This window comes from Mirounga angustirostris, unplaced genomic scaffold (genome assembly GCF_029215605.1).
Source record: "Mirounga angustirostris isolate CCGP_5_RB_7025 unplaced genomic scaffold, mMirAng1.0.hap1 SCAF_12, whole genome shotgun sequence".
Lineage (NCBI taxonomy): Eukaryota > Metazoa > Chordata > Mammalia > Carnivora > Phocidae > Mirounga > Mirounga angustirostris.
In genome coordinates, this window is record NW_026991720.1 from 69492914 (window position 1) to 69519244 (window position 26331).

At 38.8% G+C, this 26331-nt stretch overlaps 2 protein-coding genes, 1 long non-coding RNA gene and 1 pseudogene across 6 annotated transcripts in view; 3 read left to right on the top strand and 1 right to left on the bottom strand.

The window, feature by feature from the left end:
• GNGT1 (G protein subunit gamma transducin 1) overlaps window positions 1–11894 on the bottom strand; it is a 130873-nt gene extending 118979 nt beyond the window's left edge. Inside the window, exon 1 of one of the 2 annotated variants that reach the window (XM_064575261.1) lies at window positions 11331–11469. In XM_064575261.1, coding sequence (XP_064431331.1) covers window positions 11331–11356 — 26 coding nt within the window. In that variant the 5' untranslated portion in view covers window positions 11357–11469. Of the gene's footprint in view, window positions 1–11330; window positions 11470–11787 lie in introns of those variants that run through there. The other variant, XM_064575262.1, reaches the window with a different exon arrangement.
• LOC123835568 (uncharacterized) lies at window positions 7702–10093 on the top strand. The gene is made up of 3 exons (XR_006788776.3): window positions 7702–7909; window positions 8004–8401; window positions 9151–10093. It is a non-coding gene; the product is annotated as an uncharacterized LOC123835568 (long non-coding RNA).
• On the top strand, window positions 11337–15395 carry TFPI2 (tissue factor pathway inhibitor 2). 3 transcript variants are annotated; one of them, XM_045864688.3, is made up of 5 exons: window positions 11337–11542; window positions 11844–12089; window positions 12973–13152; window positions 14561–14731; window positions 15056–15395. In XM_045864688.3, exons 1-5 carry the CDS (start codon window positions 11455–11457, stop codon window positions 15130–15132), a joined length of 762 nt encoding a protein of 253 aa, XP_045720644.1. In that variant the 5' UTR covers window positions 11337–11454; the 3' UTR covers window positions 15133–15395. The 3 variants fall into 3 exon arrangements, with proteins under 3 accessions (XP_045720644.1, XP_045720645.1, XP_064431329.1); XM_045864689.3 differs by having other exon boundaries at window positions 11338–11542; window positions 11844–12029; XM_064575259.1 differs by lacking the exon at window positions 12973–13152 and having other exon boundaries at window positions 11338–11542.
• Window positions 15396–15536: 141 nt separating this feature from the next.
• Window positions 15537–24997, top strand: LOC135362112 (tubulin polyglutamylase complex subunit 2-like; annotated as a pseudogene).
• Window positions 24998–26331: the final 1334 nt, after the last annotated feature.

A 26331-nucleotide genomic window follows, 5' to 3' on the forward strand; every position in this document is an offset into this window, starting at 1 on the left:
CACTAGAGTATTTAATCTGGTATTAACAGAGAACTATACAAAAACTGTTACTATAAGTTCTTTATAAATATAATAGGTTGAAATATAAGCCAATAGAATGGAGATACAGCAAACAACCTCATTAATCAGAAATAAACTAGCATATTACTTAGAATGTGTCTCTAAACAATACCAGGAAGTTCTGTGTAATTGTCACAATGCATTGGAAAGCAATGATGACCAAATGCAGTGGGTTAAAGGTGACATAGTGGGTATACTGATGGACATCATAAAAGAAGGATCTTCTGCACTCTCAGCAATCTCTTCTCCTTAATTAGATCAATGGACAATGGGGGAAGATGGTTCAGTAGCTGGTGGTACCCATATGCAATTTCCTGGAAAATATTTCATTGTAACCAAGTGGCATCACACTTAAAATCTCTCCTTTTTTGGTTTTCTTCTCTTCTCCTTTGTCTCCCTGGTCCAATTTTTATAATGACATATTTTTATGAAAGTAAACATATTTAGGTCACATGCTATTTCAGCGAACAACATTGTATATTTACATAAAAATACTCTGCTAATAATTTATCAGCAATTAACTTATTTCCTTGTATGATACAGTGTTATCATTCCCAAAACCTTTGAGGAAACATTATTTCCCTTCTCAATCTTATAATAGACTCTTCTTCTCTGGGAAATAGACATTTTAACATATTTTTAGGGGCAAATGCCTAAATATGCCAGCACAGATACAGAAAAGAACACTCTATGTGTACCCAAAGTCAATGTTTCCTGTACTTTTTTATTTTTGCTCTTCTGTTCTTACCTTAAGAAACAATATGACAACACAAAGGTTGTTCCTTCTTGTGTAATTATTGTTTGGTATTCAAGAGCCCATGCGCAAGTTCATTCTCCCTTTCCTTCTCACTGCCTTCAGACTATCTGTAACCATTCACAAGCATATCTACCTCTGCTGATCATTTTTAGCTGTTGATATTGTCCTTTGCATATTTTTTCTCCATCTTGGAAAACTAATTCCACTCGGCAATGGCTCTAACACTTCAGTGTATATAAGAATCGCTTTAGGAACTTTAAAATATGAGCGCAATCTAAGAGGCTTTGATTTGGAATAGGGCTTAGGAAGGGAAAAATGAAGGAAGGGAATCAGAGGGGGAGACGAACCATGAGAGACTATGGACTCTGAGAAACAAACTGAGGGTTCTAGAGGGGAGGGGGGTGGGGGATGGGTTAGCCTGGTGATGGGTATTAAAGAGGGCATGTATTGAATGGAGCACTGGGTGTTATACACAAACAATGAATCATGGAACACTACATCAAAAACTAATGATGTAATGTATGGTGATTAACATAACATAATAAAATAAAATTTAAAAGAGAAAAAAAAAGAATTCCATTTTCTCTGTTTCAGAGAATCCCTACCATGTTATTGCCAATGAAATGATCACTCTTTGGCTCTTGCTAGGGGTGTGGCCCTCATCAAGTTACTTAACTTCTGTGCCTCAGTTTACTAGGAAATCGGAGCAATGTGATTACCTACATTGTAGATTTCTTGAGAGGAATCAAGATTGTACAATGGTATGTGGCACGAAACAAGTGCTCAGTACATGTTAGCTGGAGTACCCACTTATTCGGCACCTCTAGACTTTCAAACTGTGCTGTCTTACATGGCATTTTCTGTTAGGTGACTCTAAATGACTTTTTTTTTCTTTTTTTTTTTTTAAAGATTTTATTTATTTATTCATGGGAGACAGAGAGAGAGAGAGGCAGAGGGAGAAGCAGGCTCCCAAGGAGCAGGGAGCCCGATGCGGGACTCGATCCCAGGACCCTGAGACCATGACCTGAGCCGAAGGCAGACGCTTAACCATCTGAGCCACCCAGGCGCCCTGTTAGGTGACTCTAAAAGTGCTCTTAAGGGATATCATGTGGACATGATTTGGCTCCTTTAATAGCAGATGCTGTTGGTGCCCTTCCTAGACCCCCTTTCCAGGGTGGGGTGTTCATTTCCCCAGCAGGTGCATGTGTTCACCGCCAAGGGCAAGCCTTCTGCATAGGTTTGTTCCTGGCTGATGGGAACCACTTCAACTGGTGATGTCTGGGAGATTATGCTTTCGATTGGCTCCTATGGGTGACCTGTAGCACAGGGCTGGCTGAAGTGGGGTTCTAATAGCTCAGACCAGGTGCCTGTGGGCTGAAAAACCTTGTGATTGAGAACCTTCCAGAGCTCCCCATGGGGTCAGGATAAGCTAGACATCTGAAACTACACCCTTGCTTAACTTCTGCTTCATCTTGCTTTCTACCTTCCTTCAGAGATTTCTTGTGAGAGCTCATCCTTGATAAACCACTTGGACAAGGATCCTTGTCTTAGGCGCTGATTCTAACAAATCTAAGACACAATGGGTTATAAGGACCTTTATAAGCGCATCTATATCTTTCATAACTTTTATGTCCTTACTCCTGCCTATTGTTCAATATATGAAAGAGAATCATGGAGTGTAGATAAAGTCACTTGCAACCTATGTCATAAATATTCACCTAGTCATAGGAAGAAGTGCAAAGTACCTAACTTCAATTTATTAACAAATGATCTCCAAACTCTAAAATTTAATAATATTTTAAGTAAAACACATTTCATTTGGTGGAGGTGCATCTTAGAAGATGAGAGAATGCTTGCCAAACTTGATGCCACGGGACTTGTATGAGAAAATTCAAAGAGGGAGGATCAAAACTCTAACCTCCCTCAAAGACAGCCAGACACACAGAGAAGGGCAGTGTATATTGTCTGCATGGAGTCCCAAGGCTCAGAGTTGCACTGAAGAGTTTAAATGAATTCAGATATGGCATAATCTAATCATCCTTAATCCCATTTTACAGATGGAATAAAGGTGGACCCAAATCATAAAATGGGTGGCAACAGAGCTGGGGCTATCACACAGATGTTTGGCTTTTGTTCTGGGGTGTTTTCAACTCCAGCACACTTCTCTCTGTTACCCTTTCCAAATTAGTGTAAAAGAATAGATTTGTTTTGTCATACTTTAGAATTACACTGAAAGAAGGCACAGAATTGAAAACAAAAGGCACTAAGCCACTCTGTCGTATTTCCCCCCATACCTGGGCAGCTCAAAGCTTCCACGTTGAGCCACCTCTCCGCAGGAAGTTCTAAGAGGGGCTAGGTCATATTACTGGCATATTACCAAGCATCCTTACCCCACTGCCACCAGAATATAAAAGGGGAGGACTGAAGACTCAGACCAACAAGCTAAGGCAGCATTTACAGCTAACTCGGGGTGGGGGGGAGGGCGGAACATACCCCTTTAAGTAGAAGATGTTTGCCCTTTTACTCCTTCTTCCATCTTGCACTACTATCAGGGGCGGTAAGGTCCAATATAGCAAAGAGAAGAGGAGGGGGAGAAAGTACCTCAGAGTTGTACCCCATTCATAGAACAGTGGTTCTCTGTGGGGGGAAATACTGCCCCCTCCAGGGCCTTTTGAAAATATGTCAGGTTGTTTATGGTTTTCAGGGGTTTTGTGGGTGTGAGTAAGGGATGTAGGGAAGATAGAACTATGTAGAGTAGCTTAAGTGTCTCCCTAATATCTTCCATTAGCTTTCTTGCTAATCTATTCTAGAATTAAAGTGGGCTAGTATAAAGTTCAAAAGCTACCTGCTTTGTTTGTTTTTACACATTGTAGGTAAGTATATTTTGAAGTAAGGCAACTTGACAAAATATTTAACTTATAAGGGCTATATTACTGGAAATTATTAAAATTATTTTTAGAAGTTCCCTGTTTTATACAGTGGATCAATCACACATTCTTTGAAATAGAAATGTTGCTAACACACTTTAAATATTTTGATTTATAAACATTCCATTTGACACTTTTTTTTCAGAAACAAATCCACTATATTATGTACAATAAATTTGCAACCATATGGCTATACATTTTCTTATCTTGTACTATTCTTTTTCATCCTGACATTATACCTAGGACTACAAAAATAGCTAACATTTTATTCATTCATTCAACAAATATTTACTGAATGCTATTATGTGCCAGACAGTATTCTAGATGCTTGAGGGCAGAGCAGAGAAAAATATAGAAAATGTTGCCCATGAGGAACATACATTCTAATGAGGGAGAAAGACAATAAACAAGATAAAATGTACCATATGTTATATTGTGATAAGTGCTAGGGGAGGTATAATAAGTAATTTGTTTATTCCACAGACACTTATAAGATCCTACTGTCCATAAGTCTTGCTCTTAGCACTGGGAAACAATGGTGACTACAACAGGTAAGTTCCTGCTGTCACAGAGCTTACATAATAGTGAGAGGATCAGACAAGTGAAACAAAATGAATAAACATAGTGATTTCAACGGATAAATGCTATAGTTTATGATAAGGAGTGACTAGGATGTGAAGCAACATCATCTAGACTGATTGGAGGTAGTGCCAGTGGGACCAACACGGTCAAGAAGGAGACAGTGAAGATCAGGAGATGAACGTTTCATGCAAGGAGAAGGGCTAAGCAGAGAGAACAGCGCATGCAAAGGACCAGAAGTGGGAACAGATTTGTTGTACAAGGAGAACAGAAAACACAGTGTAACGAGTAGAGTAAGAAGGAGAATGATGGGGTGAAGTCAGTCAGGGAAGAGAGCAGCCACGTCACATAGAGTCACCCAGAGGAATGGTGACGAATAAAGTGAGGAGCTAATGAACGGTTTTGATTTTGAGGAAGTGAGGTGTTCTGATGTGTTAAAAACACTCTGCTGTGTGGGGTTGAAGGGGAACAAAAGTGGAAACTGGGATTTTATGTAAGAACCTAACATAATAGTCCTTTAAGAACAGAGAGATTTGAACAATATTGGTAGCCATGGATATAGAGAAATATAGGCAGATTAAAAATGTGATTTGGAGGTAGAATTGACAGGACTATTGATGGATTGGGTGATGAAGAGATGGGAGATGTCAAGAGTGATTCCATAGTTTTGGGCTTGAAAGTCTAAGTAGAAGTGTCATTGACAGAAAGAAGGAAGATTGGGGTATATGATCAAGACTTCAGTTTAAGACATACAATATTTGAGATGTGTATTAGATATCCAAGTAGAGATACTAAGTAGATGTAAGTGTTTGGAATTCAGAGGTGAGGTCAAGACTATACACAAATGTGTGTGTGTGTGTCTCTGTGTGTGTCTACTTGAAATCACATAAGAAGAAAGTACAGTTAGAAAAGAGTTCTCAAGGTTGAGCTTTGAGTCACCCCACCTTTAATGGGCAGGCAGAGAAGGACAGATTGAGAAGGAATACTCAACTAAGTAGGAGGAAACCAGAAGAATGTGGTAAAGTAAAAACCAAAGAAAAGCATTTCAAGGATGAGGAAGAGTTTGAAATTGTTAAATACTGCTGAGATGGAAAAATGTGGTCCTTGGTGACCTCTGTGGCAGCTGCTTTGGGTGTCATATGAATTGAGAGGTCCAGTAAGATGTGGCAACATGATGAGGTGCTCTTGACGGGAGCACTTCCTATTCTTCCTCTTCCCAATGTAGAAGTTGAATTGGAGTGCAATGGGGGGTGGGGGAAGGGGAGATGAAGAAGTGGAGGTAGATAGTGAAGATAACATTTCTGATAAGTTTTGCTGGAAAAGGGAGCAATGAAATAAGGCTCTAACAGGAAAGGGATAGAAAGTCAAATATGAACTTTAAGTTTGGGATGGAAAAAAAAAATCAGAGATAGAGCACTCCAATGGAAACCACTGAAAGAAGTGATGTTACAGAGGAGAGGAGTGAAGTCCTCGAGAAGGCAAGAGGTGAAAGGATCCAGAGCAGTAGCTACCAGGTTGGTGTCTGGTTGGACCAGGGCATGACTTCTATTGTAAGCGAGGGGAAGAGAGTGCCGGAGATCCCATCCACCAGTAGGAACAGCTCACACTTCTCTGGCTCATTCAGTATCCCTAGTTCACGCTAGCGTAGTCAACTCTCTTCCAATACAGACATTTTAGTTTGACTCAGTTTGTTTCCTTGGCTAATAGTCAAGAGGGAGAAAAAAAATAGTGAAATAGTAAGAGTCTTAGGAGATGTACTGCCCGCTCAAACTGCAACTATGGCCTCCCCCTGCCCCCAAATGGTAGGTTGTCCCTTCTGTGTGACTTAAGATACAAAAGCTTTTCTACATAAAACTAGAACAAATGAACATATGGAGGGTTTATGACAGACACATAAGTAATGTATAACATGTGATTTGGGCTAGGGTATAAACATGACAATATTTTTGTAAGAAAGAGTGTCTTTATACTTGAAAGGTCAAGGTCCATTACTTTCTGCTAAATATAACCCTGAAAGTAAGGATTTAGTGATTAACTCTCTCAATCCTTTAATCTGATTATTAACTTTGGCAGATGCTTCTCTTAGAGCATTAGAGCAATGTATTTAAATTGTAGTGATCTGTTTGTCTGTTTGTTCTTAATTATAAACTTTATGTTTGAATGAGAAGTCTGTAATCTAGCTGTCCAGGTACTGAACTAAGATCATGAGCACGTGTTACATATAATAAGCCTGACTTTGGGCCCCACTAATGTGTACGAAAAAGCTTGTACAGTGAGTGAGACCAGCGGATCAGGATTCAACGGCCTGAGGTAACTGTATAGCTTTGACCAAGTCACATATTCACCTAAAGTTTCAGTGCTTATCTGCAGAATGGGGAGAATAAAGTATCACCCTCAGTGGTTATTGTGGGAGATGTAATGAGTTAATGTACACAAAGTACAATGTAAACTCTCAATCAGCGTCATATTCATTATTATAGTTATTGCTATTCCCACATGATATACAGACATTAGGGGCAATTTTCTCTGTCTTTCCCCCCTTCCTGACATGACACTCTCTGGTGGATTGGTAGCCCAGGCTAGAATTCTGGGCAGGTGGTAAGGCCATACTGTGCCAGAAACATCTTGGATAAAATAGTCCAAACTCTGTCCCAGCCTTCTGGGTGCCCTACAAAGGTAAGTATTCAGCAATCTGAGTAAGAGGAAAGATGGTCTGCCTCTTAAGTAGGCATGATAGTTGAGTGAACATACATCTAGGTAGAAGAGAAAGGGGGTTTCTAAGATTCTGCCTTCCTGCAGAAGGCAATGCTTTGCTAGAATCACAACACCTTAAAAAAAAAAAAAAAAAAGACCAAAGCAACCAGCTGTTGAAGGAGTGAGTCTCTGTGTCCCATAGGCATAAAAAATATAATGTTAGATCTGTTTGTGTAGATTGGCTTTTGTTTAGAACTGAGCGCTTGCTAAAATTTCATTTCCTCCTCTATGATCCCATAAAACCTAGTACATATCTTTAATATTGTACTAAAAACACTATATTGCAATTGGGTTATGTGATGTTCATCTGTCTACTCTATTGTGCTATGAGATCCCTACATGTTATTTGTCTTTGTATTCCAAACGCCTAGCACAAGGTTTGGCACATATTAAATAGTAATTCTGCTTATTTTAAAAATATATGGATGAAAAAATGACCACGGTAAGAGACACATTAAATACCCCATTATATCGTTCCCCTAAGGAGAACAAGAATAATAAAATTAGGCATAGAGAATGTCTCATCCTCTTACGTGGCTCCGCCTTATTATACAATGCTCACCGATGCACTCTGTTTCCGACAGAGGGCGCACTAGAGCAAACATTTCCTACGTGACCCAACTCACTTGAAAAACACCTTGTCGGTGAAGGAGTTGCCTAAACTTGAACAAAATCCTCGTGATCCCTCATCTCTCAGAAGAGATGAACTGCCTTTCTTATCAAATGCGTAAATTTTTGGTCGTGCCAGCTGGACTCACTTCAGATTTTATTTTGGCTTTAAGCTAACAGGCAGCGACAATTTTGTTTATTGGGGAGTTATCAATGTAACTCGGTAAGTGACTATGTTATGTAATATATATCCCCAAATCACTGGGGATGAATTCTCCTCATTCATTTATGAGCTAAACATGCCACCTCTCTCTAAGGTGTCTGACAGAGAAGAAGACCATCTGCCTCAATCCTCCCCTTAAATTCACGATCACTGTCCAAGCATGTGTGGCTCTCAGAAGACAGAACATCATACTCGAGACTTGGAAATTCTAGGAGCTAATGTGTTCCAAATCAACTTCATATCCTTTTTTTTTTTTTTTTTTTTTTACGGGGCCGGGAGTGGGTTGGTGAGAAAGAACAGAAGCACGGATCTGACACACGCACAAATGTTCCTGAAATCACTGTAGCCTCTGTGTGTTTTCATTCTGGTATTTACTGTTCTGCTCTAAGGTCTCGGTACAGTAGAAAGAGTCCAGGTATGGGAATGTTAGGAAGAATACAAGGCTGAATATCAAGAACCTCGGTCCTAGTCTCAGCTCTGCCAACAACTAAGGTAAGTAAACATGACCAGGTCTCTGTATAATTCTGTAAAATGAAAATAGTGGAATAGACGATATCTATAGTTCCTTCAACACTCAAATTATAAGAACTCCATGCCTTATTTCACAGAACTCCAAACTATTTTGAACCTCAATTTTTAGCAACAGCCACTAAAGCTATTACTTGGTGTAACAATGACAAATCAATCTGGATGACTGTTCTTTGCAATTCCCTCCAGACTTGCACGTCCTGTTGACTTTGGATAAAGGAATTCTTTTCCTTTGCTATGTGGTAACCTTTTGGCTTAGTTACTGGTTTAAGGATACAGAAGTACTGTGACATCCCTATGGAGGCTGGTTGCAGTGGTCACATGGCTCCTTCCACATGGTCCTAAGGATAAATTCAGTAATTTAAAGTAGTCCCAGAACATTTAGATTCCCCTTACATTGGAAGATATCCTTTTCATGGATATAAAAATACTCAAGTGGTTTGCAATTAAGAGGCGTAATTTCCTTCCTGATAACTTGGCCTGATCATCTCAAACTTCTAACTGTCCCCACTTGTTGAATTCTCCTTCCCTGTCTCTGCTCAATGGTCACAGGGGTGTTAAAGATGCACCCTATTTGGCATAGAATAAAGGAAGGAAGTTAACATTTCTGGAGTACCTCTGAACATGAATTTTGCCCTGTGTCCACAGACTCTACACCACAGAGGGGTGAAAAGCCTGATTTTGGCCCTTTCCCCATTCTCCTTCCCCTCCAGGTGTTCCAGCACATCCTGAGTCCTTAGCAGGACTAAGGACTCTGCTCTGGCTGAAAGAACCCTAAGCTCATTTCCCCAGAAGAAACCATCATGAAGTTATATCTGATTGTGTGACAGCTTCCTAGGCAGAGAGGTGGCCTCTGAGCTCAGCCAAAGAGGAGAGCTGGTGAGAGCAATGTCGCAGGCTTCAGTCCTACAAGGCCAGTTCACGGTGCTGTTTCCTGACTGTGGTTGACACTCCCATCTTCAAGTTTTGTGCAAAGGCTCTCAATGGGAATCAAAACATGGATAATCAGGCTGGAGTCTGTGCCTGTGCGTAAGACGCTGAAGCCCACCCCTTTGAGTGCTTAGGCGCTTGGCCTTTAATCCTCATAACACCCATGTAAAGTACAGTCATTATATCCATTTTACAGAGAAGGAAACTGAGGCTCAGAGAATTTATGTGACTCTCCAAAGGAGCAAGGAATAAAATTCATTTTCCCAGTGCATCATGCAATTTCCCAAAATTGCCTGCTCTAATTCAAAAGATTCCTCTTTTTTGGGGGGTGCCTGGGTGGCTCAGTCATTAAGCGTCTGCCTTCGGCTCAGGTCATGATCCCAGGGTCCTGGGATCGAGCCCCACATCGGGCTCCCTGCTCAGTGGGGGGCCTACTTCTCCCTCTCCCACTCCCCCTGCTTGTGTTCCCTCTCTCGCTGTGTCTCTCTCTGTCAAATAAATAAAATCTTAAAACAAACAAAAGATTCCTCTTTTTATATGAAGCAAAAGATGATCAAAAAGTACCAGCACCTGAGAACAAAGAACAGAAGTGACAATAGTCAATGCTAAGTGACAAGTCTGAATCAGTCCTTGAATTTATTTTAGTCCATATGGGAGATATATTTAATCACATTCAGAAGAATGAAAATCATATTCAGAAGAATGAAAACTTGAAGTTGAAGTAACTTTTCTCCTGAAAATTGAGAATATTAAATACAACAAGAGGAAAAAGGGGAGGAAGACACAGTCATCAAGAGAATCCATTAAAATGTTCGCCAAAAATAGCTTCAATATTTCATGTGAAATCCGAGCATAAATAATTTGTTTTGTATAAAGGAAAAAGTTAGACTCAGGCTAATATGTCAGAGGAACAATGAACGTTAATGCACTGACAATTAGGAAATGTGCAGGAAGGGATTGATCTGGGATCCCCTACGGCCACCTTTCTATGGACTTTCATGTTCCAGCTCAAAAAAACACAGCCACAATACTTACACATAGCTAATGGGGGCGGGGGAGTATAAAATGGTATAATCATTTTGGGAAAGTGGCGGTTTTGAACATTTATAAATATTTTACCCAAGAGTAATAAAAGCTGCATGTATGCACAAAGCAGCTTTATTCATAACAGTCTCACACTAGAAACAACACAAATGTCCAGTAACAGGACATTTGTAGTACATTCATACATTGGAAGAATGGACTCAGCATTTAAAAGAAATGAACTATGCAATAACATCGTGTGTCTTTAAAATAGGAGTGGAGCAAAAGAAGTACAAACAATACACACTTTATGATTCCATTTGCATGAGATTCAAGAACAGGCAAAACCAATCTCCCGTGATAAGAAGTGGTTGCCCCTGCCTGGGATTGGGAGGATTGACTGGGAAAGGGTATGAGAGAATGTTCTGGGGCGCTGCAAGTGTTCTAATTCTTGATTGGAATGGTGCTGTACACTTAAGATATATTATGAGCCTTTTATTAAATTAAATCTCGATTGAAATATGTACGTATGTATACATGTAAATAAATACACATACTTAAATTTCTAATCTAATAAAGGAATCTATTGCAAGGAGCCAGGCTCCCCTCAGTCCACTGAATTTCACACTTTGTCTCTGCCCTTCAAATACTTGGACTTCGTGCTTTCATAATGGAGTAATGCTGCAAGTTTGAACCTTGTGCAATCACCCCCAGGTCATTTTCCTCTAGCTTGCCCACCATCACCGACACAATGCCGCATCTAGTCACTCTGGCCAAGACAGGAGAAAGTTTGGGAGGCAGGTTCAACCTGGTGGGGAATTCCTCTCCCCCGCACATTTTCCAACACAGGGCTGTGGGTCACAGCCTGTGGGGCATGAATCAGCCTCCTGGGCTCCGCACAGGCACGCTCCGCCCCGTCCGGGGTCGGGAGGACACTCACCCTACATAAAGCAGGCACCCACCCATCGGCACCCAGGCTGCCTGGAGGCTGGACTCCGTGCACCCTCTTCCCGCCGGCACATTCAAGGAACGCCTCGCCCCGAGGGCCACTCAAACCGGACAGCATGGACTCTACTCGCCCCCTCGGGCTGTTGCTTCTGCCGTTGCTCCTGATGGGGACCGCGCTGGGCAACGGTGATGAGGAGGCGCCAGGTATTGGCGGGTCCGGGACCCCCTCTTTGCGCCGGGCTTCCGCCCCGCAGTAGGCAGCGCGGGCGGGGCGGCTCTGGGGTCCCCTGCACCCGCTCTCTCCGCCCGGCTTTCCCCGGGCCCCTGTTGCACAGGGCGCGTCCAGGAGCCGCGGGAAGGGATATTCGTGCCGAAGTTTGTACTTTCTCTCTGGGCAAACCCCCCTGGGCTGGGAAACGGAGGGACACAAGTCCCTGGGAAGCCTCTACCTTCCCGGAGACGGGGCTGACCTCCTTCCCTCTCTCGGGCTCTCCTGCTCCTGCAGAAGGAAACAATGCAGACATCTGCCTCCTGTCCCCCGACGTGGGGCCGTGCCGGGCCCGGATCCCCAGTTACTACTACGACAGGTACACGCAGAGCTGCCGCATGTTCTTCTACGGGGGCTGCCAGGGCAACGCCAACAATTTCGAAACTTTGGAGGACTGCAACGAAGCTTGCTGGAGGATAGAGAGTAAGTGGCCGCGCTCAAGCTCAGAACCCTTGCACGGCTCCTTACACAGAAGGGCTGCTGGTAAATTAATTTCCCAGATCCCATTTCCGCAGTAAGTTGTAGCCTGCATTTTCTCAAACATTAAGTAAGGCTAACTTGTTATTTCCAGAAAGTAATCACAAGTTTACATTGGCTAACAAATTTCTAAGCCTAAGTGGCATTTATCATAATTCAGTGTCCGCGCAGACTCAGGGCAAGAGTTCACCGTAGGGCATGATGATGCAGGGGTATGATGTATTATTGGGTGCCACATAGGTACTTTTCTTTATCACTAGTTCTAAACCTATGGTTTTTACGCCTCCTCGAGAGAACCATTTCCTCGTGTCAATTACCCATCAATCTGAAATACTTTCAGCGGATTTTATTGTTAAAGTGTGATTTAGCTAACTGTAACTTTTCCTTTTGTCCCCTGACACCCAAACTTGTTTTGGGTTTGTACAGGGATATAGTAGAGATTCATGATCATGGTTTCTATTTCATTTTAATCATTTTTATTTATTAAGGCCAGTAACAAACCATGGGACTTTGCCATTCAAGGAACTAAGCCAAGGAAAAATGTGTATGTATTCCTGTGAATAAGTTTGATTAACTTCATATGTAGAAAAATCAGAACACCCTGAGAGAACAGAGAGAATTTCCACTGAATTTGGCTGACTCAGGTCTGGAGCCACTATTAAAAAAAAAAAAAAAAAAAAAAAAGAGCTGAATAACTGGATTAAGGAAAAGTCTTTTGGGGATTTACTATCCCAGTACTAAATGTGATAGTTTTCTCCTTAGTTGTTTCTGAAAATACAGTAAAGTTTTGAAGTAATACTAAGTACTACTTACTAAAAGCAAATAATACTAAATAATACTAAGAAAGCTAATTTTTGACTAGCATTGTTTTATGCCCTCCTTTTCCTAGAAGTTCCGAAAATTTGCAGGTTGGAAGTTAGTGAGGCGCAGTGTGGAGTGCGCACAGGAGAGTATTTCTTCAATCTAAGTTCCATGACATGTGAAAAATTCATATCTGGCGGGTGTCACAGCAATAAGAACAGGTTCCCGGACGAGGACACTTGTAAGGGCTTCTGTGCACCAAAGAAAAGTAAATACTATTTTTATGGGGTTTCTATTTCATTTCTTTAAGATCTTAGGATGAAAAGATCAATAATTTGATGTATAATTAACATGCCTTGTGTTCTGATGATTTCACATACAGTAGGATATCAGTCCTACTCTATACATGTGCCCTGTGAGGGAGTATTATTATTTCCCCGTTTACATATGAGAGTACAGGCTGCCAGAGGTTAATGACTTGCTAAGTTCTCAGGGCTAGGAAGTCTCAGGGCTAGGAAGTTTTTGCTTCCTGTTCTGGATTGTTTCTTTAGAACTATTTCTCATTTACTTAATTTACACATAAAAATTACAGTATTCTGGGCGTGCCTGGGTGGCTCAGTCGGTTAAGCATCCAACTCTTGATTTAGGCTCAGGTCATGATCTCAGGGTCCTGGGATTGAGCCCTAAAGTGGGCTCCATGCCCAGCGTGGAGATGATCTCTCTGTCTCCCTTTGCCCCCTCCACCCCCTCTTGCTCTCTCTCTCTCCACTAAATAAAACCTTTAAATTAAATCACAGTATTCTGAATGCCATGACCTCAGGGTTGTAAGGAATCACTTGTGTATAGGAGATAGAGGAATATACACAGACCTCAGATGGTGAATCTTGATAATTTCTGTCTGAAGTCTTCAGCTAGATTTCTGCATCCTTTAGCAACTGCAAACTGCAGGACAAAGACCTCTCTATCCTTCCTTTTTCCGCTCCGATTTCTTATCTACATCCCCACCCCCTCAGTCCTGAAATGATGGCTTACTTGGGCAATACTTTTGTAGAGAGAGACAATACAGACATTTTCCCTAGGCACAACGGAGACACACATACCCAAAGATATATTAACTTAACAAGGAAAACTTGCTTTGGCAGAGATCTGAGGAAGCTCTATAGCTATACTGTGTGCAAAAGCTTGTGTTAATGAGGAGATGGTTGTTGCTTGTGTTTCCTTAAATTTTTTGTATAAATGTTCCAGTGCCTACTTGGGAATTACATAAATGTATTCTTGATTAATGATGGAAGGAGAGCTGATAAAAACATTTAAAATAAACCTACCAACACAAGAAGGTTTACTAAAGCATGTCATATATCAATCCTTGAAACCCAGCCGATTTCTACCTGACCATATCTGTTTCTTGGGTTTAATTTCTTAACACATTCAAATGATACAAGGACATAGCTTCAGAAGAAATTCTCTCCACTTTATAAAAATTTTAGAATTAACAAACTAGAGCATGTAAGCTTTCTTGAAAATTGAGACACACTTTTTAAATGGTTTAGTATGATATTTTGAATTCAGAATGAAGCTTCAGTGGGATTAGATTTTCTTCAGTTACTTCAGTAATCATCACAGTTTATTAATTTTGGTATTATTGCATTTCTAATTTTGTTTTCCTTTTCATCAAGTTCCGTCATATTGTCACAGTCCGAAAGATGGGGGACTATGCTCTGCTAATGTGACGCGCTATTATTTTAATCCAAGACACAAAGCCTGCGAGAACTTCACTTATACTGGCTGTGGAGGGAATGACAATAACTTTGTTAACATGGAGGACTGCACATATGCTTGTATAAAAGGTAGGTTTTTTTCTTATTCAATTTTTAAACTAATTTTATAAATAATTCATAAGCAAAATTATATTTTATATATCCATGTTCTTAATAGCATATTGCCATTTCTAGACCACTTCTACATAAAGAGCACTTTAGTACTGATTGTACTGTATCCTTGCCTTTTAGAGGTAGAAAGTTACTAACTTGAGTGGATAGTGAGTAAAACTGACTTTATAATCATTAAAAATACTTGAGGTGAGTGTGTAAGCATCTTGGAAATGTTGATTATTTAAAGTGAGCCTATGGACTGGAGATATATGATATTTATTTTTATTTTGTTGACTTTAGCTGTGAGGAAGCAAAAGGATAAGAAGACGCCGAAGATTGTCTTTGCTCATAGAAGGGTGAAAACTTGGAAGAAGTAATTTTAACCTTTTTTCCTATATGTCATCTTGTGGAGATATTGCCTCTATGGTTATATCTGAAGAAGAATATGGTGATAAGGGGAAATGAATCATTAATGATTTATACACAAGTTTTTATTGCTACAGGTTACTTTTTTGTGTATTTTTACACATAACTAGCTGCTATTCAAATGTGAATCTATTATTTTTAATTTACTGTTCACATATATTTTAATGTAGTTGAATTCTTGCTGTGCATAAGATATAAAAGCAAATATGATTCACCCAGTTCTTGGAGTTGTTCTTCATGATTTCAGAAGGTGATAGTAACTGAAAAGCATGAGACAATATAGCCATGTTCTCTTAACACATATGATCATAAAAAGGACCAGCAAATACATTTTATTTTGCATTTAAAAATTGGATTATATTTTAGGCCCAAGGAAACAAACTTGCAGATTTACCAACACTTTAGAAAATATTACAAGTGCTGTTATATAGACATGACTAACTTCTTTATCTACTGTGTCATTTAGAAGATAATAACTTTTTTGAATAAGAAGTTAGTAAATTTATTAAAATCAGAAATGCTTTCTTCTGGGGATAAAATTCTCTCTCTCTATCTACCTTTCCACCCATCCATCCTCACTCACATGTATATATTTGTTTATACATACAGATCTTACATTACTTCCAAAGATATTTAGATTGGAAACCACTAAAATTGTTAAAATTTTTGAACTGTTCAAGGCATTCACTTAAATTACAGACCATGAATTTAGTAATTTAAATTCTACTAATGAATTATTCTTGATAAATATGATCATTCTAGTTAAAGTTTTTTCTTTTCTCTGTAATAAGAATATTTTTAAAAATTCCTACATTTTCATGGCAAGATCAATATATTTAAAATATGCCCCCAATCTAGCAAAATTGTAAGCGCATTTATCCTTCACTTGAGCAATCCCTCTTTTAAAAATCTATCCCCGGGGCACCTGGGTGGCTCAGTCGTTAAGCGTCTGCCTTCAGCTCAGGTCATGGTCCCAGGGTCCTGGGATGGAGTCCCGCATTGGGGTCCCCGCTTGGTGGGGAGCCTGCTTCCCCCTCTCTCTCTGCCTGCCACTCCCCCTACTTGTGCTCTCTCTCGCTCAAATAAATAAAATCTTAAAAAAAAAAAATCTATCCTAGAGGTATTGTGACAAAAATACAAAATGGTATATTCCTGAGGACATTCATTGATGTATTATTTGGAAGAATCAAAAACTGGAAACAAACCAGATAATCATCAGTAGGGGATTGAAGAAATGGATGAAAAATGAGCAAAATATCTATATGTGGATATCATCTGATCCTCAGAATACATTTTAAAAAAGGGTCTAGAACAACATGAATAAATACACACATCACAGAGGACATAAAGATACTAAAAATAGTTACCTACAGCAGGAAGGAGGAAACAGGATGGGACAGGCATGGAGATAAAATTTATGTGAATATACCTTATTATATACTTGTGATCTTAGACCATATAAACATTTTGCATAATAAGAAAGCAAAATTACAAAGAATAGAAAGCATTCCTTCTACAACTGAAAACAAACCAAAACAATTGAACCCAAATGAATATCAGATAATTGCCTAACTACAGAGAGAATACGTAATTATTTCTGGTAACTTTCAAAGCCAGTATTTTGACTATCTTTTAAGGGATATAATCTAAGGGTCAAATAAATTGTGAAGAAATCTGAAAATACGTTTAGTAGTCTTATTAGTAATATTGATATTGTTATTTTGAACTTACATAGAATGCTACATTATACTATATATTCTGTAAGAAAATATAAGAATTTATTTCTTTAGAAGTCAAGATTTTCAGTGTTAAGAGAAAAAGTATGAAATTAAGAAATGAAGAAAAAATCTTTAACTTTTAAATTGGAATATAAATATTAGCATGAAATCAAAATTTATTTTCTCTTTGGGAAAAAAAAGTATTTTCCACACTCTCATTGAAAAGTCCTTGAAGCAATGACAATCCAGTAAGTACACCTCCCATTCAGATTGTGGTCTCTAAATATGATTTCTCATTAAGAGGAACCAGGTCTCTTAGGAGAAATCACTGAATCCAGGTCTGGGACAGGAAATATATAAGATGAACCTGGGCCATCTATTCCAGATAGCAAGAAGCTATTTGAATCATGTCACAAAAACAGGAGAGTAACATTAATGTTGGCCTTTCAGTGATCTAAAATGAGGCAAGATGGGGGCGCCTAGGTGGCTCCGTCGTTAAGTGTCTGCCTTCGGCTCAGGTCATGATGCCAGGGTCCTGGGATCGAGCCCCGCATGAGGCTCTCTGCTTGGCCGTAAGCCTGCTTCTCCCTCTCCCACTCCCCTGCTTGTGTTCCCTTTCTCGCTGTCTCTCTCTCTGTCAAAAAATAAATAAAATCGTAAAAATAAATAAATAAATAAAATGAGGCACTATGAACATCAAAACAAATAATGACTGCAATATATATAGATATATAAAAATGAATACAAAACAAGTTGATAATTACACACACATACACACCTCCTTGGTCACTTTTGGAGGTTGCTAGGGCACTCTCTCATTACTTTGAAAAATGATAAATTAACAGAAAGAATAAAGCATTTATCCTTTTTTGTTTATCCTTAAAATTATACCAGGAAACTAACTAGTATATGGAAGCTATTCACAGAAGAATCTCACCTACCACATGCACTAAAATGTGAGAACATAGCTCTAATGAAAGTATACATCTGGGTAATGATCATCTGTGGATGCTAAAATCATGGCATGAAAGGTTGATGGAGAAATTAGGCTTATGTCTCTGAATCCATGGATAATTTTAACATTAATAAAAATGTGCCAATAGACATTATTTGCTTCTTGATATGATGCAATAAGTAATGCACACCTCCTCCCCATGAAGGAATCTTGCAGAAAGAAAAAAAAAATTGAACCAGAAGTTAATCAAACCTCTAGATCTCACTATCATATTGCCAGATCATGAGGCAATATTGGGGATAAAGGCACAATTTACAAGAAACAAGGGAAGGTCAATCGGCCAAATCCATAATGTTGGACACTCTATAGGACAGATACGTTAGGTTCTCCAAGAAACCAATGACATTTTTTTTTAAAGATTTTTTATTTATTTATTTGACAGAGAGAGAGAAAGCACAAGTAGGCAGAGAGGCAGGCAGAGGGAGAGGGAGAAGCAGGCTCTCCACTGAGCAGGGAGCTGGACGTGGGGCTTGATCCCAGGACCCTGGGATCATGACCTGAGCCGAAGGCAGCCGCTTAACCGACTGAGCCACCCAGGCGCCCGAAACCAATGACATTTTTAAAAGGAGTGGGAGGAGGAGTGCTTTCTTAGCTTCTCTATGGATGTAACCAAAAAGCAGCATATCATTAAAAGGTTTTTGTTTGAGTAAGGCCTGTATTTGGACTACTTTTGGTGGTTTTTGAGAATGATTACAACAGAAGGATCTTATGTGCTCTGGGATTGTCCAGTGAGTGATACAGAGCCTTTGGGAATTCTGGGGATTCCTCGTGCTACAGGGAAGCTTGATTTGGTATTTGCCCCCTTTAACTCCCCTGCAGCCAAAGACCTCAGGAGATTGCTCAGCCTACATTCAGGCTATAGCTGTAGCTGTCTGTTCAGGTTGGGTAGGAATTAGAGCCTCTGGAAAACAATTTTCTAATACCCCAAACGTCTGCCATTTTATTTTAATGAGGAAATATATAAAGCTGTCGTAGGTCATCCTGCAGTCTAAGGGAAATTCCTTCTTGCCACAATCAGCCTGAAGACAAGTCACTGCTGTGGTTTTACCAGACAGACTGATTAAAAGGAATGTCTCATTGTGGGACACAAAATGACACAAAAAAGAATGGGCTGGCTTTTAATAAAATAGTCTTTTATTGAAAAAAAAATTACTCGGGACCACCACTCATTCCTCCCCTATGCACACACACTGTCACATGTTGAACCACAGAAACTGCAATGGAGCCTTTAAGATTGCCTGGATCACAGTATCTCCAAGTATACATCCTATCTCTGACGACAGTCTTGTAGACATTTAGCTAATGATATTATTCAGTAAGAGAATGTCCTCTGGAGTGTCTGTCCTTGTATTATTATAGTGGCTGCACAAGCTTATCTTTATAGGCTTCATGTTTCCAGTAAAATATTGGTCTTGTGATAAAAATAAGCAAAGGTAGAAAAGTACAGCTTGTAGTTTTAAGATATTCTTTGTCTAGATATTCTGTTATAAGTCTAGAATGGAGGCAAGCAAATGTGGGAATCGGATTCATCCCAAATTACTTCTCCCTTCACTCAGTATTCAATTGGTCACCAAGTGTATGTATTCAAGTCTACGCTAATGCTGCTATCTTATTCCAGGAAAATTAATACATTCTCCCAAGTTTCCTTCCTGCCTGTCTGCTCCCTATCCAGTCATCCACACTGATGCCAGAGTAATCTTTCTGGAAAAAAAAAAATCGTATCGGGTTACTACTCTTAAAACTCTTCAGTGGTTTCCTATTGGATCTTCATGTTAACTGTCAAAGTTCCTACTGTGCCATTTAAGTCTTCTTACAAGTGGACCATGACATTCCTCTCCAGATTTATCTCCCCCCATTCCACCATCACCTGTAAGCTACAATTCAGTTTGCACTAAATTATGGTCAATTTCCAAAGAATGTCATACCGCTTTGGTTTTTTGTAATGTAGTTAACAAATTTTGGGTATGAGAACCACCCAGGGAGCCAGGCATAAGGCAGGGTCCTATGCCCCAGGCCCCGGAGTTTTGATTTAGTGGGTTTGAGTTGGCAGAGATGTACACTACAATGACTCCAGATGATTAGGAGGTACACTTGTGTCATACTTTGAGGAACACGATTTTATGCCAGTGTGAGGTTTTTTTCCTTTGAAATGAATATCGTTCCCTCCTTACTCTCCTCTTGATAAGCTGAATCTTCTGGTTGACACAGCATTCCTTGGCCTACCTTGAGCAGACCTGACCATGTGCCCTGTGGGTTTGCCTGTATCTAGTACAGCTTCCCAGTTGCACTAATACAGCACTTAATTATTCTCCTAGGGGTTTTATTGTTTAGGGTGTTCAAGTTTTTCATGCAAAATTGATAGATTATATTTCGATTTTAAAATGGGTTATTATACATATTGCATACTGTATAAACATTAAAAGTATATAAAAGGATAAAAATAAAAATAATCCAGAATTTCAGCCCTAGATGTTTATCAACCACATTTCTGTTTCTTTGAAGTGGAAGTAGCTCAGTCAAGAGGTATAAACATGCTAATGGTCTCAGAATGTACTGACCAATTACATTAAAGTTATATCAGCTTATCACCATCTAAGAATCTAAGAATGCAAATGCCCAATACATTGGGTTTTAAAGGAACAGAAAAACGAATCACTCTTTGTTACAATAAAATGGTATCTCATCATTATTTTAATTGGTATTTCCAGGATCATTACTAAGGTTGAACCTTTAAAAATTTTATGTTTTCTTCCATTAAAGGTTAATACTTCCCTTTAAACTTAGCTTAAAATTTTAAACATAAAAATAGAGCTTAAATTTTACAATTTAATCTTTATCGTGAAAGGTTTCAAATGTACAGAAAATTACAGGAAACTAGTATAATCAACCCAGTTTAAAAAACATGATAGGAGTTTGCCAGATCTGTTTCAGGCGCTTTTTCTATTTTAACAGAGCTCAAGACTCAAAATGCACCTCTTTCTTATTTCTTCTCACTTTCATGAGAAGCAACTGCTCTCCTGATGTTGGAGTGTATACTTTCTGTGCATATTTCAATGCTTGTATTATAAATATAATAACCCATAGCAATATGAAGTATCATTCTTTGTGTTTCAAAGGTACTTATATACGGTGTCACACCATGTGTGTCCATTGCCATCATGCATTTTTACTATTATGTTTTGGATATACCCTATAAATCCATATTGTTTCATGAAGATCTGCTTTGTTTATTTTCTAGTATTCCGTTACATAAATATAGCACAGTGTGTTCATTTCCCTGTTGATGGCTATTTAGTTTAGTCCCAAATTTTGGTTATTACAATATTTATATACATAGCTCATTGTACATATATATGTATGTGAAAGTGAAATAGCTAAAAACATATTCATTTGACCTACTATATTTTGCCAAATTGCTCTCCAAATATTTGTAGCCAGCAATGTATAAGAATTTATATTTCTTCAAGTTTTTTTTTACAACATTGTGCATTACTGAAGTCTTTACTGCCATTCATATAAATGAGAAGTTGTACTTCATTACTGTTTTCATTTCTATTTTCTTGATTAGTAATGGGATTGAAAATTATTTTTTTCACATTTTATTGGCTATTCTTCTATAAATTGCCTCTTTATACTCCTTTCCCATTTTTCCAGTTTACTCTGTGTCTTTTATTATTAACAGGTATTTTTTATGCATCCTGAGTAAGAATTCCTTGTTATATGATTTACAGATACCTTCTTCTAATTTGTGGAAAAAGTGATGTTATTTGGTTTTTCTGCCTGTTGGATTATGATGTTACATTACTGCATGAAGTGTCAGAAAGCTGGGTTAATTTAACACTTTCTCAACTCTTAAATTGATTATGTGACCTCATTACAGGAAAGCAGAGAGTATGATATTTGTGCCAAAGTCCAGGAGATCAGGAGATATTTCCTCAGTAAAACACAGTAACATTTGAACAAAGAGATAAGAAAGGTTTTATGTACAATAAGAAATATTATATTGAATATAAAAAGCAATATTGGAAGAAATATTGGCTAAGAATTTCTCCAAACTAATTAAAACACATATGACTACACATTCAAGAACCTCTATATACCCCAAGCAGAATACAAAACCAAACAAACAAAACACAACTAGGCACATCATAATTAAACTTATGAAAGCTAAAAAGAGACTGACAATCTTTGCATACCTAGAAAAACAGAGATAATACCTCCAAATGAGCATCAAAAAGACTAATGACTGACATTTCAACAGGAACTATGGATGTCAGAAAATGAAAGATTAACATTAAAGCGCTAAAGGAAAACAAACAAACCCTGCAAACCAATATTCTATATCCAGCAAAAAATCCTTCAAAATCGAAGGATAAGTAAAGATGTTTACAGTTAAACACAGCTGAGAGAATTTGTTGCCAGCAAATCTGCACTACAAGAAACACTACCGGGAGTTCTGAAGGAAAATGATCCCAGATGGAAGCACATAACTGCAAAATGGAATGAGAGCACTTGAAGATGTAAACATGGAAAACTATAAATGAGCTCAGAGTGGGACGTGAGCCATGGCGGGGATGCTCCCCCAGGCTGCAGCAAGCTGTACCAGGAGAAGCTGAGGATCACCTGCAGCCTAGAATCTTCACCAGATGTGACAGAAGTCACTATCTTAGAAAAGCCACCTGCTGAGTGTCATATGATTTCCTCATAGGAACAACAACAACAACAACAACAACAACAACAAAACAAAAACTGTGTGCTACCTGAGAATGTGAAGTATTTTTACCTGATGACAAATGGCTTCCGCATGACACGGAGCATGAAGCTTGATGAGCACACCATTCCACTGGGCAGCATGGCAATTAACAGCATCTCAAAACCGACTCAACCCAACCAGTCTTCTGTGTATGCACTCCCTAATGCACCAACTCTGCAGACCTGGAAGTTGATGCACTTGGAGCCAGTGAGAACCAGCCAGAGAAGCCTCACTTGGATTCTCCCAGTGTGGTTTTTGAGCTGGATCCTTGCAATCTGAATGGGGAGGTTGGCCTTGTCTACAGAAGAGGAAACCAGCATTCACGAGACACTGAGATCTGGTTCCTGGACAGAGCGTTATACTGGCATTTTCTCATGGCTACCTTTACCACTTACTATTGCCTCCTCATCATGCACCTGGGCCTGCCGCCGTGGTAGTATGCCTTCACCAGCTATGGCATTAGCTCACAGGCCAAGCAATGGTTCAACCTGCATAAACCTATCACCTACAACCCAAACCTGCTTGCAGAAGAGACCAACTCCTTTGTGAACAAGCTGGATCCCAGCAAAGTGTTCAAGAGCAAGAACAAGACCTTGCTCCCTAAAAACAAAGGGCTTATCCAGCCTGCAGTTGGCCAGAAAGGGCCCTCAGGTCCTCCCTCCACCTCTAAATCCTCTTCTAGCCCCAAAAACCCTGTCCAGAAATGAGCATCCCCACCTCCCAACAGCCCCATAGCGGATGATTTCCATGCACAGATGGCCCAAGCCTCAGATTCTGTGTGTGGCACCACAGGCCTCTTCCTATCTGAGTGAGCCAAATCCTAGGCCTTTTACTCCCTTTGGCATTAGCCAGGAGTTCAAGGGCATACTCAGGTCTCCCTTAGAGTCCTTTCCTCAGTCCCTGCCCCTGAAAGCTGTGGAACTTGTTTAAGTAACTAAATAGATCTGTTAAGAACTTTCCTCTCTTTCCACCCTCAACCCTCTACACCCTTCAGCAGTGATTAGAGAAGTCCCCCAAAGAAACCACTGGTTTTGAGCCATGAGGCATTGGAACTGTGCTGTTCAATTGGTAACCACTAGCCACATGTGGCTATTTAAACTATATTAAAAATTCAGTTCCTCAATCACATTAGGTACATTGTGAGTATTCATGTGGCTAGTAGATTCTATATTAGACAACACAGAGATAATGGAACATTTCCATCATCACAGAAAGTTGTGTTGGGCAGCACTGCATTAGAATATTTTCATGCTGCCTTTTCTCAGTTTGTTTTTGTTAGAGAATGGGGATACCTTAATTTGATGGGCCATAATGTTCCATGAAAATTCTTGAAGATACAATTGTATATGTTCTTTTTATTTTTATAAGGAATTCTCACTCTACTCCTTTTTAGTTTCCTACAGCTTATTGTTTCCAGTAAAAAAAAAAAAAAAAACCCACAAAACATTCTGTTTAAAGTTGTTACCTATTATATCTTATGCATATAAAACCTTATATTTAAAATATATGAAATTGATGGCACCAAAGGTGTTTTGGTTAATGGAATTAAACTATTTTAGTTTCTTGTATGCCTAGGGAAGTATTACAACTTACCATGTAGAATTCATATAGTGATTTTAAGAGTAATCAATGAAATAACAAAAAAATATATATCTAGAAAGCTAATAGAGGAAAGAATGAATAAAAAAATGGAACAATGATTAATCCAAAGGAAGGCCAGAAAAGATAAATGAAGAAACAAAGATGAAACAATTAGAAAATCATGGCAAGATGGTTGACTCAAACTCAACCATCTCAGAAATATGAAATGTAAATTGACTAAGCACTTCAGTTAAAGGGAGAACAGTCAGGTTAGATTAACAAACAAAAAAAAAACAAATAAAAATTCAAAATTTAACTCAATACTGTTTACAAGAGACATACTTTATATACAGTTATAAATATCTGAAAGAAAAAGGTGAAAATGCATACCATGCAATCAAAAATCAAAATAAAGCTGTTGTAGTCTATCAACAGAAGAGAAAGAAAAGTGACAAGAATTAACTAAGTTTATGAAGAACACTTCACAATGATAAAAGGTTCAATTTAACCAACAGGAGGAAATAATAATTATAAATGTTTACACATCTATTAAAAAGGTTAATACATTGAAGGAAACACAGAGAACTAAAAAGAAATACAAATCTATGATTGTAATTTGATATTTTAAAACTTTTTAATAAATGAACAAGAAAAAAATTAAAGACATAAGAAATTTAAACAACACAATGAACACTACACCCAACATAATCAGAATAAACATTTTCAAGTGCATTTGGAATATTTACCAAATGGACCATTTGCTGATCTATGTAGGCAATGTACATAGGTAGATTCCAAAGAACTGAAATCCTATAGAGTAACTAGAAATCAATATAAGATTATCGGGAAATATCTAAGGGTTTGGAGATTAAACACACTATTATATAACACATGTCAGAAAAGAAATCACAATGAATTATATTTTAAATTGAATGAAAAAAATCTGACATATCAGAAATTCTGAGATGCATTTAAAATGGTGAACAAAGGGAAATTTTTAGCTCTAAATTAGTATATTAAGAAGAAAGTTTGAAAATCCAATCTACTATCTCAAGAAACTAGAAAATTAACTATAAATTAAACATATTTAAATACTCCTTAAAAAGTAGAAGGAAGTTAATAAAGATAACAGTAATTAAAATTTCAAAAAGCAGACATAATTTTTAAAAAGATTTTAATCGGGCGCCTGGGTGGCTCAGTCGTTAAGCGTCTGCCTTCAGCTCAGGTCATGATCCCAGGGTCCTGGGATCAAGTCCCACATCGGGCTCCCTCCTTGGGAGGGAAGCCTGCTTCTCCCTCTCCCACTCCCGCTGCTTGTGTTCCTGCTCTCGCTATCTCTGTCTCTGTCAAATAAATAAATAAAATCTTTAAAAAAAAAGATTTTATTCATTTATTTGAGAGAGAGCGAGAACAAGAGTGAGAGAGAAAGAGCACAGTGGGGAGAGGCAGAGGGAGAGGGAGACGAAGACTCCCTGCTCAGCAGGGAGCCAGATGCAGATTTGGGACTTGATCCCAGGACCTTGGGGTCATGACCTGAGCTGAAGGCAGACACTTAACTGACTGAACCACCCAGACACCCCAAAAGGCAGACATAATTTTAAAGAAAATAAACGCAGACAAAAATTGTTTCTCAAAAAAGATTAATGAAGTATTTTTTTAATAGCAAGATATTAAAGAAAGATGAAGAATATAAATTATCAACATAGGGGCACCTGGGTGGCTCAGTCGTTTAAGCGGCTGCCTTCGGCTCAGGTCATGATCCCAGGGTCCTGGGATCGAGTCCCGCATCAGGCTCCCTGCTCAGCGGGAAGCCTGCTCCTCCCTCTCCCTCTGCCTCTCTCCCTGCTTGTGCTCTCTCTCTCTTAAATAAATGAGTAAATAACAAAAATCCTTTAAAAAATTATCAATATAGTAAGTAGAAAAACAGACATTACAGATTCTAAAGATACTGAAAATAGAACTAATGGTTATTAACAAATTAATACCAATAAATTTGATAACTTAGATCAAATAAGTGACTACCTTTAAAACCACATATAACAAAACATGAATAACTCTATCATTTGAGGGGTCCAGTGCAAAA